The sequence below is a fragment of the Leucoraja erinacea genome, unplaced genomic scaffold (genome assembly GCF_028641065.1).
Source record: "Leucoraja erinacea ecotype New England unplaced genomic scaffold, Leri_hhj_1 Leri_346S, whole genome shotgun sequence".
In the NCBI taxonomy this organism is placed as follows: Eukaryota; Metazoa; Chordata; class Chondrichthyes; order Rajiformes; family Rajidae; genus Leucoraja; species Leucoraja erinaceus.
The window spans coordinates 40,953-55,264 of record NW_026576247.1 but is presented as its reverse complement, the minus strand read 5'-3'; the positions used below and the strand labels follow the sequence as shown (position 1 = coordinate 55,264).

General features: G+C 46.4%; 1 protein-coding gene across 1 annotated transcript in view; it reads right to left on the bottom strand.

The window, feature by feature from the left end:
- The window catches only part of LOC129693557 (chromodomain-helicase-DNA-binding protein 3-like), a gene marked incomplete at its 5' end in the record, with an annotated part of 82,766 nt that overhangs the window by 27,623 nt on the left and 40,831 nt on the right, over window positions 1-14,312 (bottom strand). Inside the window, 12 exon segments of the mRNA XM_055630354.1 lie at window positions 1,321-1,430; window positions 1,862-2,062; window positions 2,757-2,888; window positions 2,936-2,978; window positions 2,981-3,058; window positions 5,311-5,396; window positions 5,828-5,914; window positions 6,542-6,719; window positions 9,138-9,304; window positions 10,087-10,318; window positions 13,936-14,060; window positions 14,154-14,271. Coding sequence (XP_055486329.1) covers window positions 1,321-1,430; window positions 1,862-2,062; window positions 2,757-2,888; window positions 2,936-2,978; window positions 2,981-3,058; window positions 5,311-5,396; window positions 5,828-5,914; window positions 6,542-6,719; window positions 9,138-9,304; window positions 10,087-10,318; window positions 13,936-14,060; window positions 14,154-14,271 — 1,557 coding nt within the window.

Sequence of the window (14,312 nt, the reverse complement as noted above, 5' to 3'; positions counted from 1 at the left end):
TACAAAGGTAAAATGTAATCAGGAAGACAGTCAGATTGGTCAGAGAACTAGTATAGGAAGGAACCGCAGATGCTGGATTACACCGAAGATTTACATAAATGCTGGAGTAACTCAGCGGGACAGGCAGCATCTCTGGGTAGAAGGAATGAGTGATGATTCGGGTCGAGACCCTTCTTCAGTGAACTAGGATGGGGGAGGGATGGAAAGAGAGGAAAGGCAAGGGTTACCTGAAGTTGGAGGTCGATATTCATACCGTTGTAAGCTGCCCAAGCGAAATGTGAGGTGCTGTTCCTCCAATTTGGGCTGGGCCTCACTCTGACAGTGGAGGAGGCTCAGGAGAGAGAGGTCAGCGTGGGAATGGGATGGGGATTACAGGTAATGACAGACGATCCACCGTTTTTTTGCCACTGCGAAATCTGATCATCTGTCAATGCTGTGAACCCCATTACCTTGAGGAGCAAATTAAAAGCATCTCTAAAGACCGTTTCCTCGACCTAATCGGAAGCAGAAGTTGGCGTAGGCAACTTAGTTCCTCATGCCTGCTCCACCAATCAAGGCAGGTTTATAGCTGATCATTGACCTCAGCACCAATTTCTAGGAATAAACCGATATCACCCGATTAGTATAGGAGCAGGGAGGTTCTGCTGCAGTTATACAGGGTATTGGTGAGACCACACCTGGAGTATTGCGTACAGTTTTGGTCTCCAAATCTGAGGAAGGACATTATTGCCATAGAGGGAGTGCAGAGACGGTTCACCAGACTGATTCCTGGGATGTCAGGACTATCTTATGAAGAAAGACTGGATAGACTTGGTTTATACTCTCTAGAATTTAGGAGATTGAGGGGGGATCTTATAGAAACTTACAAAATTCTTAAGGGGTTGGACAGGCTAGATGCAGGAAGATTGTTCCCGATGTTGGGGAAGTCCAGGACAAGGGGTAACAGCTTAAGGATAAGGGGGAAATCCTTTAAAACCGAGATGAGGAGAACTTTTTTCACACAGAGAGTGGTGAATCTCTGGAACTCTCTGCCACAGAGGGTAGTTGAGGCCAGTTCATTGGCTATATTTAAGAGGGAGTTAGATGTGGCCCTTGTGGCCAAGGGGATCAGAGGGTATGGCGAGAAGGCAGGTACGGGATACTGAGTTGGATGATCAGCCATGATCATATTGAATGGCGGTGCAGGCTCGAAGGGCCGAATGGCCTGCTCCTGCACCTAATTTCTATGTTTCTATGATTCCCCAATAACTAAAAATACATTGATCTCAACGGTGGAAGTTTTTCATCCCAGTGTATGTGCCAACATCATTCAGAACATACCTCAAATTCCATCTTTTCACCGCCGTTTGCCTCTTCCTCTTTGCCATCTGTCGGTTCCTTCTCAACAGGAGTTCCGCTGCCTTCTAGCTTGTCACTTGGAGCAGGAGTGGCTGGTCATTTAAAAATAAACATTGATTAGATAGACACACAAGAGACTACAGATGGTGGAATCTGCAGCATAAAAACAAACTTTTGAAGGAACTTAGCAGGTCAGGCAGCGTCTGTGGAGGGAAATGAACAGGGTATGTTTAGGGGTGAGTGCTTCTCCAGTTTGAGATACTCCAGCAGTCAGTCTTTTGTTGATGAGGAGAGGATGCTTCCAACAGTGGGAGAGACTAGGACCAGAGGTCATAGCCTTAGAATTAAAGGACGTTCCTTTAGGAAGGAGATGAGGAGGAATTTCTTTGGTCAAAGGAGGTTGAATCTGTGGAATTCATTGGGACAGAAGGCTGTGATGTGTTTTCTGACCTTGATCTAGTCTCGAGTGACTCTGCATTTAGCTTGGATACTATGTTCATATGTATTCAGTCAGTACATGTACCTGGCTTTGAAGTGCAGGGGGTGTTGCTACAGCTGGGCTCTGGGGTGGTCGTTGCCGTCTTCACGAGGGGAGACGAGGCGCGGGACGACTTCTTGGAGTCGGCAGTGATGTCGGGCATGAGCTCTGGCATGCTCCACTTCCCATTGATGTGCTCAAATTCCAGCACCTGGTAACAAAGCAAATGACACATGAGTGGCTCCACTCTCCACCAACCCGGTCCGTTACCATCACCATCACCGCGCATTTGGGACAGTCTGTAAGCCATCAGGATACACGAAGGGCAGAACCGTGGCACAGCAGTAGAGTTGCTGCCTTACAGCGCCTGAGACCCGGGTTCCATCTTAGTGCTGTCTTTACGGAGTGTTTACGTTCTACCCGTGACCCCATGGGTTTCCTCCCACACTCCACAAGGCGTACAGGTTTGTAGGTTACTTGGCTTGGTATAATTGTAAAAGAAAATTGTCCCTAATGTGTGTAGAGTGTTAACGTGCAGGGATTGCTGGTCGGTGCGGTCTCAGCTTCCGTGCTGTATCTCTAAACTGAACTATAGTTCTCATCATATGAAATGATGATTCAATTTAATTGTCATTGTCAGTGTACAGTACAGAGACAACGAAATGCATTTTTAGCATCTCCCTTGAAAGGGAGACACAGGGCGTCGCGGTGTGCCCGCGCCTGCCGCCGTAATTACATTCCATTACACACAGGCAAAGGTGGGTGAAGTGTCTTGCCCGAGGCACAACGACATCTGCACTCCAAGCGGGTTTCAGAACCGGCTACCTTCCGGTCAGCCCAGCCGAACTCACACAAGTGCTATCTGTCGAACAGCGATGATTGTCGCCCTGTGCACTCTGTCAATGACTCGGATCTTACCTTCTTCGTCACCCGACATGACTCCTAAAGTTCAGATGCTGCCTGGACAGTCCCTCACGAGGCACTCCATCTGCAAACGTTTCAGCACCATCAGCCCCAGGCTCACACAAGTGCCTCATGAACAGCGACACATAAGCCCTATAAACCAAGCCATCTTAGTACAGGTCCCAGTAAAGTTTCTGATGTGAGTTAAAGAGCAACGTACTTGAAACTCCTTCTCACTCTTGCCAGGCAGGTCCCTGACCCCCACCATCTTGAGGATCATCCCCACCTCATCACTGCGTTCAGGAAAGCCTTCCGCTGGCGGGTGTTGAATCCCAAAACCTGTCATACAAGGGGTGCATTCACAAAGGACAGTCACTTCAGCCACAGAAGTACACTTTCAATCTATTTGTTTAGTAGCTTATGCTGCTTCCTAGTCCAATGATAAACCCCTTTACTGTTCCTTCCACAATCTAACCCCTTCACGCTGAGCTCACCCCAGCTCAGGGCTCGAAAACCAATTTCGCTGCCCCACAGGGGGAGTTTCAGTTTTGTTTATTGTCACGTGTACCGAGGTACAGTGAAAAGTTCTTGTTGCGTGCTAACCAGTCAGCGGAAAGACAATACATGATTACAATCGATCCATTTACAGTGTATAGATAGATACATGATAAGGCAATGTAAACCCAGCAAAATCCGATCAAGGATAGACCGAAGGTCACAAAAGAGATAGATAGAAGTTCAGCACTGCGCTCTGGTTGAGGCAGGATGATTCAGTTGCCCGATAACAGTTGGGAAGAAACTGTCCCCGAATCTGGTGGTGTGCGTTTACACACTTCTGTGCTTTTTGCCTGATGGGAGAGGGGAGAAGAGGGAGTGGCCTGGGTGTGACTAGTCCTTGATTATGCTGCTGGGCTTGCAGAGGCAGTGCGAGGTATAATGGAGTCAATAGAAGGAAGGTTGGTTTGTGTGTTGGTCTGGGCTGTGTCCACAATTCGCTACCATGTTTTTGAGGTGGGGAGCTGTTCCCAAACCAAGCCATGGTGCATCCTGATACAATGTGCTCTATAGTGCATCTGTAGAAGTAGGTGACCGGCTAAACTTCCTAAACCTTCTAAGGAAGCAGATTCAGGAAGGAAGGAAGGGTTTGACATAGACCAGAGATCAAACTACTCGTGTGCAGGACTAGGCTGCGTCACCACTTCTTCACCCAGCACCTGCTCCATCCTTTGCCCCTCTTGCCCAAGTTATGTTTCAAGAACCAAGAACAGGACATCTGCCATCAGGAAAGCCAAAAGTGGTCATTAAATAGTCACCGACAGTCCCATTTCACATTGCACTCCCGACACTGTAACCCATGTGCTGTGGTGTATTGCAAGACAGACACACTTGAATCTGCTTGGGGAATTCACGCACAGTTTTAATGTTGTCTTGTATGAGAGAAAGAGCCAGTACTCAAGACACCCTCTAGGAAATCAAGACAGTCGACGGTCAGGCAGTGACTAATTCGCATGAGTAAGGCTGTCATCATTTGGCAGTGGGTTCAAGAAGGATTTCCACATCATCTCCCTCTTCCTCTCTTATTCACTCCCATCCGCCCACTCACCATTTTTCTTCCCGCACTCATCATGGACAAATTCTATTAATATTCCCACTAGCACAGTTCTGCAGTTCAGTTCGCCAAGTGGCCAGAGGAACGGTTCATGGGTTAACGCAGAGAAGTGTGAGGTGTTGCCTTTTTGGGAAGACAAAGTAGGGCAGAACCTTCGCAGTGAATGGCAGGGCCCTAGGGAGTGCGAGAGGAATCTAGGAGTTGCAGGTATGTAATTCCACAGGTAGATCGAGTGGTCAAAAAGATTTCCAGCGCATTGGCCGTCATCAGTCTGGGTATTGAGTATAGAAGTTGGGATGTTATGTTGCAGTGAGGCCGCATTTGGAGTATTGTGTTCAGTTTTGGTCACACTGCTCTAGGTAGGATGTTTGTTAAGCTGGAAAGAGTGCAGAGAAGATTTAACGATAATGATGCCAGGACGTAAAAGGAACCCGAGAACAACTTTTTACACACAGAGGGCGGCGTGTATAGGAGGTAGTTGAGGTAGGTATAGGTATCTGCAGAGGAGGTAGTTGAGGCAGGTACTAAGAACATTTAAAGGCCATTTGGACAGGTACATGGATAGGAAAGCTTTAGAGGGATATGGACCAAACATGGGCAGGTGGGGCTAGTATAGATGGGGCATCTTAGTAGGCACGGGCAAGTTGGGCCGAAGGGCCTGTCTCTATGATGTATGACTACTCCAACCATGGATCCATATTGCTTCCCTTTCACATTGTTGGTTCAGTGAAGCAAATGCAACAAGAGCCTTACAACACCCATAGCACTGCTCATAATAGATATCCTGTCACAACTTGATTCACTGAGTATGTATTCTCATTTACAATGTACTCTTTAGCTGCTCAGGTAAAGGTTTTAGAGCTAGATGGGGACTGGACATTGCCACAGAGGACAGTACATGCAGCACGGGTGGTCCACTGCACCTGCACTAGTTTCAGGTGCGGTAGAAAGGGAGATCAGAGCCTCTGCTGATTGTTGTTACCTCAATGTTCCCACCCACTCGAGCCAACAATGGTGGAAGCGGCTTGTCCTTCTCGCCTCGGAGCTGACGCCTGGATTGTCGACGACCTTTAAAAGTATAAAAAAAGAAATATGTGCAAAGACCTTTATATTGCCAACTTTTTGAGCATCTCAATTATGAGGTAGTGCAGTCTCACGCAAAGCAATTGTTATGTGCGTTGGCTTTGCAGCACGTACTCCCTACATGGTCTAACTGCAGCATTGGCAGTCACACGATCTGTAACGTGAAGCACACGCACTGACCACAAACAGTCCCACTGCAGTATGTAGGACTGGTACCCTGCGTGGACCAAGGATCCACACTCTCCTCTACACAGACCCACACTCGCCATGCACAAACCCAGTCACTCTATTACACTCTTTGCTTTCCATGTAAACTCCATCTGACCATCTCGACTACAGGCTGAATCTCTTCAAACAAAAACAAAATCAAGCACACACTGCTGATCCGAATCGAGGAACAAAACGTAAAGAGAGACCTTCAGGCCTTTCATCAAAGTCTTCGTCCTCTTCCTCCGAGCCTACTGAATATTCTGATTGGTTGTCTGAAACATCATCCTGCCAGTCTGCAGCAGACAAAAGATTAAAAAAAAGAAAACCTTGTTTATTACTTGTCTTCTCAATTGTTTTACTTTCTTTATCTCAATAAATCAGATTTTAGCTCCTGCAGTTCACGTTTGTTTATCATGCTCATGAAGCTGTTGTGCACCAGCGTTGAGATCAGGAGTAATGGGTACAGGTCGATTGGGTAGCCTGGTTATAGGTTCCTCTTGTGAGGGAAAACAGTTGCAGGAATGGACAGTAATGCATCTGACGGCGATGGGAGAACATAACTAGGATTACATGAAAAGCTGGAATTGGCAAAGGGTTTAGCTCCCCAGAGCACTGCACCACCCAATTGATACATACGTCAAAAAATCAAGCATGGCAATTGTTGATAGTGGTACGGTGAATCAGGTACAGAATCAAGAACGCTCCTGCGTTCCTCCTGGGGTATAAAACTACCACTATAGGAACGGCAGCAAAAGAGATGCTACTTCCGCTCTAGCCTCTTGGCTGACAGAATCAGTCAGCAGCCACCGCCACCTACACCTAGCTCAGGAATCCCACCAACGTTAAGATGATCCACACTCGGAACCTCCCAACTCGGGTTCAAGCACCGTAGCCACCGGACGGTCAGCACTGCCAATTACCTTGGTCCTCCTGGGCAGCATCATTGTAGTTGACCTGCTTGCGCACCCGCTTGCCCTTGCCCAGGTTCCGCGCCAAGTCCTCTTGCTGCTGCTCGTAGTGATGCCGCAGCAGCTTCTCCCAGTAGTCAGGATCCACGTTCTCCTCTTGCTTGATAATTTCCCTCTCAACCTCCTCTTCCTGCGGGCACACAAAACAAGTCATCTGCATTAGCAACACTGTGCCAGAGCATGGCAATCGGAAGCAGCTGAAGGGGAACGCACTGTGTGTAGATTTAACATGGGCCAGGTCGAACAGCAGCAGAAAGCTGCATACATACTCATATTAAAACCTCACAGAAGCTTATTAACTATTCTCTCATTAATCATTACATGGAAAACTATTTCAAATATTGCTGATAACACCTGATTCTGGTGGTCGGGAAGTAGTTATTACAGTTAACTCAGAGAATGGTGCAACAAAACGCAAGACAATATTAATAAACATTCAGAATAAGTGGGTAAACTGTAAATTAATCCCAAAGTAAATAAATATGCGACGGTGCATTTTGGTAGAAGGAATAGAAAATCTAAATGGAGAACAAAGGGACCAAGGAAGCAATGAAAGTGGGAGATTAAAGGTCATTAAAACAATAAAATGGCACAAACCTGTGCATTTCATCAAACGTTAAAGTATCTAGGGATGCTTGGGAACCAAAGTAAGTGCCAGAGCCAACTTGTGCAGTCAAGCTTATTTGTCAGGTGGAACCTGTTCTCCAAATACTATGGGTAGGTTATTTTTAGGGATTAGGTTTTAATGAGTTAATTAGAAAAATCTGAAGCCGGATATTGTAGAAAGGAACTGCAGATGCTGGTTTACTAAAGAAGACAGAGTGCTGGAGTAACTCAGCGGGTCAAGCGGCATCTGTGGAGAACTTTTCTGGTTAGGTTCCTTCTTCAGACCGATTGGGATATTTTCCTGGAACGCTACAATATGTTGAAGTGCCAGGCATTTAGGCAACAGGAAGGTATAATCGTTTCGTACTGAAAGGAGTGGGAGGTGGGTGCGGTAAAGCTGGAGAGTGAAGGTGGTGAAATGTTTGCAATATCGGGAGGCAGCGGTGAAAAGAACAGTCGGGATGGAAGGAATGCAGCAAGGGTGGAGGAGGGGGCCATGATGAGGAAAAGTGACTTGTATTTGAGAAAAAAATGCAACATTTCCTGAAATGGCAATAGGAAGACTGCCACTGCTGTAGAAGGCCTCACTGGTGGTGAGGGGCCAGTATACAGAAGGATAGATGGTTAATGTTGAGTGTTGCCACAACTACCCATCACACAACATTAACAAGGCGAAGGAATTGATTGAATTCAGAAAGCGGGAGCCGAGAGATAACCTGCTCCACTATTCAGAGGTAGACCAGGATTATTGCTTCTGTTTACTTTTCCAATAACTCACTCTAGAATGGGGGAACATTTCAGTGACGGGCATGTGGAGTGCAGGTTTGCACAGCCAAGCAATCCATGTGCACCAACACTATGCTACACACCAGGGACAATTTACGATTTTTACTGAAGCCAACTGACCTACAAACTTGTACGTCTTTGGAGTGTGGGAGGAAACTGGAGCACCCAGAGTAGGTGAATCGAGGGCCAGGAGACATAGGTTTAAGGTGAAGGGGAACAGATCTGAGGGGTAACTTTTTCACACAGTGTATGTGTGGGTGGGTGTATGGAACAAGCTGCCAGAGCGGGTAGTTGAGGCTGGGACTATCCCAACATTTAAGAAACAGTTAGACAGGTACATGGATAGGACAGGTTTGGAGGGATCTGGCAGGTGGGACATGTTGGTCAATGTGGGCAAGTTGGGAAGAAGGGCCTGTTTCCACGCTGTATCACTGTGGAATATGACCTGCCCCTCCTCTCTCTCAGCTTTCTTTGACTTAAAAATATCCACTGACTTGGCCTGCAATGTAATTGTATGGTTGATGCAGAAAGCTGTGGCATTCAACACTTTGATGGGTATTCAAAGGAGTTTATCCCACTATGAAGCAGTACTGCTGATGCAGTTAGAAATGTATAATTTCAGATTATGCATTTAGTTTAGATTCAGCGAGAAAACATGCCCTTCGGCCCACCGAGTCCGCACCGACCAGCGATCCCAGCTCTGTCCCACTTCCCCGAGTTGCTCACAAATTCTCCCGAGTTTTCCCCTTGATTCAAACTCTGAGAATGTCCGTAGCGAGTCCGTAGCGGCTCGTAATGCCAGCCGTAGGTACTCGGGGCATCAGGTAAGTCGGGACGTTTTATCAGCATGTTGAAAAATGTCCACAAGTAAAAAAAATAACCCCGAGTATCTACGGCTGGCATCTCCGAGTTTGAATCAAGGGGAAAACTCAGGAGAATGTGGGAGAAAAATGAGACAGGGGCTTAACATTATCCAATTTACATTTTACACAAACAGCAAGCCAATTAGCCTACAAACCTGTACGTCTTTGGAGAGTGGGAGGAAACCGAAGATCTCCGAGAAAACCCACGTGGTCACGGGGAGAAGGTACAAACACCCCCCCTCTCTCTCTTTTGCCTTTTAAGATCTGATGCTTACTCTACCAGCCACTCTTACCTTGTCCTCCTCGCGAACAACATACTGAGCCACCTTGAAGGAGGTCAGGTACTCATTCATGTTTTGGATGTCGGTATCTTCTGTGGCGTTTTGGTTCCTATCCAGCAGCCGGTCGATGGCAGCGCCGTCGTAGTGGATGACACTGCTGTCGTCGTCGCGGTTGTCACCTACTAACATGGTGGGAAGACAGAATGAAAACGACGATGCTTCACACGCTCAGAAACAAGTGCCGCAACAAGGTACCTGGGGCAATGTGGAAGTAGGTTTATTCACTTCTCCGTTCTATCAAGAGGTACAGAGCTGAATCCATATTTCCAATGTGATCAACTCTCCATCCTGCACTGTAGGGGCAACCTGACCATAATCTGACCCCGTGCATTAACTGCCCTCCTCATAAGGTCAACAGTCATAAATAATAGGAGCAGAATTAGGCCATTCAGCCCATCAAGTCCACTCCGTCATTTAATCTATCTCTCCCTCCTAACCCCATTCTCCTGCCTTCCCCACATAACCCCCCCGACACCCGTACTAATCAAGAATCTATCCACCTCTGCTGTAATTTACGGCCTCCAGTCTTCTGTGGCAAAGAATTCCACAGATTCACCACCCTCTAACTCAGTGGTTCCCAACCTTTTTTAGTTCATGGCCCCCTTGGGCTCTTTAATTTTTTTTTGTGCCCCCCCTCGACATTATTAGCGGAAAAAAAAGTGGCCTCCTTCATTGAACCTGTGGCCCCCTAAACCCCCCAAATGTTTCTGTGGCCCCTCTGAAATTTGCAATGGCCCCAGGTTGGGAATCACTGCTCTAACTAAAGAAATTCCTCCTCATCTCTCTCCTTCCATTGTTGGACCCATGAAAACAATGTATTCATGGATAGAACAAACAGCTCCTGCCTTTCTCACTGGCCAGCTCTACTGAGTAAACGTTGATTTCTCTTTTGATGCTTTACCTTCAATGTCTCCTTTAAAGAGCTCCTCTGTGCCAAACTTGAGTATATTGTCCAGCTCCTGCTTGCTCATGCTCCCAGTCTTGGAGCCCAGGCCAGGCCGGACCACAAGGTGAGTGAGCATCATTTTCCTCTTGGCCACTTGCGTTATTCTCTCCTCCACGGACGCTCGAGTGACAAAGCGATAGATCATTACTTTGTTCGCCTGCCCGATGCGGTGAGCTCTGCTGAAGGCCTGGAGAACAAAGAATGCCAAATTAAGTGGGCAGAGACAGCTCTGGACAGACTGACAGCAGCCTTTAAAACAACTTATTAGGAGGCCATAAAGCTCTCAACCCTGCATTCCTACTTAATTAAATTGTGTTGAGCTGAAGCTTATTTGCATGCTTCTGCTCCATGTCCTTAGCCCGAAACAAATCTCAATTTTTGACTTTTCACAACTTTTGAGGGACAGCAGTCAGATGGGGATAATCATTTAAAAAAAATCAAGTTACATGATTGGAAACACAAATTAGTGCACTCTCAACATTGGTGATGTAGTTGCGAGAAAAACAGAGAGTCTGAGGCTACAGACAATACTGATTAGCTGGAAAGTTTAGCTTGCAAATGCCAGATGGAACTTAATCCCAAATAAAATGGAAGGCAATGCATTTCGGGAGATCTAATTAGGGTTTGATATTGATAATGAAAGGAACAGCCCTCGTGTGTTGAGGAATAAAGGCACCAGTCTTTAAACGTGGCAGTTCAGGATGATTAGGTGAAGGTGCCGACGTTAGCCAAGGTACAAAATACAAGCACAGTGACCATGGTACAATATTATAAAGGATTTAGACCATTCAGAAGCAGTGTGCAAGGTTCTGCTCACAATAACATAGGAAGGAAATGGTAGGATGGAATTTCAGATGCTGGTTCACAATGATGATAGACACAAAATGCTGGAGTAACTCAACGGGACAGGTAGCATCTCCGGAGAGAAGGAATAGGTGACGTTGCGGGTCGAGACCCTTCTTCAAAAGGATCTCGACTAGAAACGTCACCCATTCCTTCTCTCCAGAGATGCTGCCTGTCCTGCTGCGTTACTCCAGCATTTTGTGCCCATTTCCAAAGGATATGGGAGCACTGGAGATTCGCTGGGGTAACTTGGAATGGAATGTTTCAGTCATGACAGAATGGATAGGCTCAGATTATTTCCCATAGACTGAAGGCGTTTTGGGAATAGAGGTGTGCAAAAATTACCAGGCAGGTAGATTTGGTAGATAGTAAATGACAGTTTCCAATTGATGGTGACATCAAAATCCAGGGGTGACGAATAAGTAGTTTAGAGAGCCCCAAAGACATTCTTTTCCATCTGGATTATGAACACAATCTAAAATGCACTGCTTGAGCAGGTAGTGGAAGCAGGTACTCTAACAGTGTTTAAGTATCTGGATGAGTATTTGAATCGCCAAGGCATAGAAGGCTATTGATCAAATGTGGGTAAATTAGGATTTGTAGGGATTTGATATGTTGGCTCAAAGGCTTATTTCTCTGGTGCACGACTGACTTTATGAAAAATCAGCGGGTTTGTTATTTTCACGGAGGTTTCTAACAGTAAGAAATTCAGAGCAGGGATCCTCCACTCAACTCCTCAATGGTACCCAGGTCTCCACTCCTCTTTTGTGCCAGTTCCTCGTAATATCAATTCCCTCATCTTTCAAAGATTTATAGAGTCATACAGTGTGGAAACAGGCCCTTCGGCCCAACTTGCCCACTCCGGCCAACCTGTCTCCATCTACACTAGTCCCATTTTCTAAACGGAGAGAGAATCCAGAAATCAGAGGTGCAAAGGGACTTGGGAGTGCTGGTGCAGGACTCCAAAAAAGTTAATTAGCAAGTCGAATCGGTAGTAAGGAAGGCAAATTCAATGCTCGCATTTATATCAAGAGGGCTAGAATACAAAAACAGGGATGTAAAGCTGAGGCTCTACAAGGCGCTGGTCAAACCATATTTGGAGTATTGTGAGCAAAACTGGGCCCTGTATCTGAGGAAGGATGTGCTGGCTCTGGAGAGAGTCCAGAGGAGGTTTACAAGAATGATTCCAGGAATGAGTGGGTTAGTGTATGATGAGTGTTTGACAGCACTGGGCCTGTACTCGCTGGAGTTTAGAAGGATGAAGGGACACCTCATTGAAGCTTACATAATAATGAAAGGCCTGGATAGAGTGGATGTTTCCACTGGTGGGAGTCTAGGACCAGAGGTCACAGCCTCAGAATTAAAGGGCGCTCCTTCAGAAAGGAGATGAGGAGGAACTTCTTATAGTCAGAGGGTAGTTAATCTGTGGAACTCATTGACACAGAGGGCTGTGGAGGCCAAGAGTGGATATTTTAACAGCAGATATAGACAATTTATTGATTAGAACGGGTGTCAAAGGTTATGGGGAGAAGGCAGGAAAATGGGATGAGGAGACAGAGATCAGCCATGATTGAATGGCGGAGTAGACTCGATAGGTCAAATGGCCTCATTCTACTCCTATAACTTGTGAACCTGCCTGCGGTTGGCCCATACCCCTCCAAACCTGTTCTATCCATGTATTGATTCTTAACAATTCATTCAATGATGGAATAGTCCCTGCCTAACTACTTCCTCTGGCAGCTTGTTCCATACACCCACCACCCTTTGTGTGAAATGGTTACCCCTCAGATTCCTATTAAATCTCTTCCCCTTCACTTTAAACCCGTGTCCTCTAGTCCTCAATTCACCTACTCAAGGCAACAGACTGTGCACTTCCCCGATCTATTCCTCTCATGATTCTGTACACCTCTAAAAGATCACCACTCATCCTCCTGCGCTCCAAGGAATAGAGTCCCAGCCCTGCTCAACCTCTCCCTGTAGCTCAGACCGTCGAGTCCTAGCACCAGAGGTAGATACAAAATGCTTGAGTAACTGAGCGGGGGAGGCAGCATCTCTGGAGAATAGGAATGGGTGGCGTTTCGGGTCGAGACCCTTCTTCAGACCGAGTCCTGGCAACATCCTTGTAAATCTTCTCTGTACCCTTTCCAGCTTGACAACATCGTTCCTATAACATGGTGCCCAGACTGAACACAACACGCTAAATGCAGCCTCACCAATCTTATTTTATATAACTGCAACATGACCTCCCAACTTCTAAATACTCTGACTGATGAAGGCCAGTGTTTAACTGCTCCCACTTTAAATAATCCTAATGAGCCATCCTGTACGATCCTCCAGGGTGGAGAATTCCAGAGATTCACTATCCTCCGTGAAAAACAATGTACAATTTGAAATAAATTATCTTTGGGTTTACATCAGTGCTTAAAATGCTTGAGACGTTTTGGGTCAAGACCTATTCTTTTTCTCCAGAGATGCTGCCTTGTGTCTGTCTTCAGTTGAAACCAGCATTTGCAGTTCCTTCCTATACATTAAAATGTTGGGGTCGGGGAAAGTCTTGGGCCAAGATGGCTGACCTCCAACAACCAGCCGATAGAGAGCTTCCCACTGAGATCATTATCAAATATTGCCAAGCTCCTTGGCCCCACATATGGTCAACATTAAACTCTACCCAGGACAGTCAGTCTCACCTTAGCTCTGGAATTCAACTCTGAGGGTCCTCATGGGGACCAAGGCTGCAATAACAGCTAGTGATTCTGTCAGAACACAAATTGAAAGCCAGGTAACTTGATGCTGCTGCTGGTAAAGACCCAATTACTACTGATAGTTAAGAGAAGACGTTTAAAATCCAATTTGGCAGATTACCCACATTTTCACCACAAAACTTGTACATGTCACTGGTTAGATGCCTTTGATTGAGCCATACTGAGATAATACCAAAATGTACCATCTCCTATTCTGTACCTGGATATCGTTGTGAGGGTTCCAGTCCGAGTCGAAGATGACCACTGTGTCTGCGGTGGCCAGGTTAATGCCCAGGCCCCCAGCTCTGGTCGACAGCAAGAAGCAAAACTGGACAGCTCCCGGTGCTGCCAATGGAGAATGTGAGCAAATGTTAAAGAAGCAAGAGCAGGCAAAGGACAGGTGTCCCACTCCAATAGATTGGTGCTTGTAGCACTTACCGTTAAATCGATCAATAGCCTCCTGTCTCATTGCACCAGTGACACTTCCATCAATCCGTTCGTACTTGTAGCCCTCGTAGTCGAGGAAGTCTTCAAGCAAGTCCAACATTTTTGTCATCTGCAAAAAGGAGTGGAGTTTTCAGAAGCATATCGGTCATT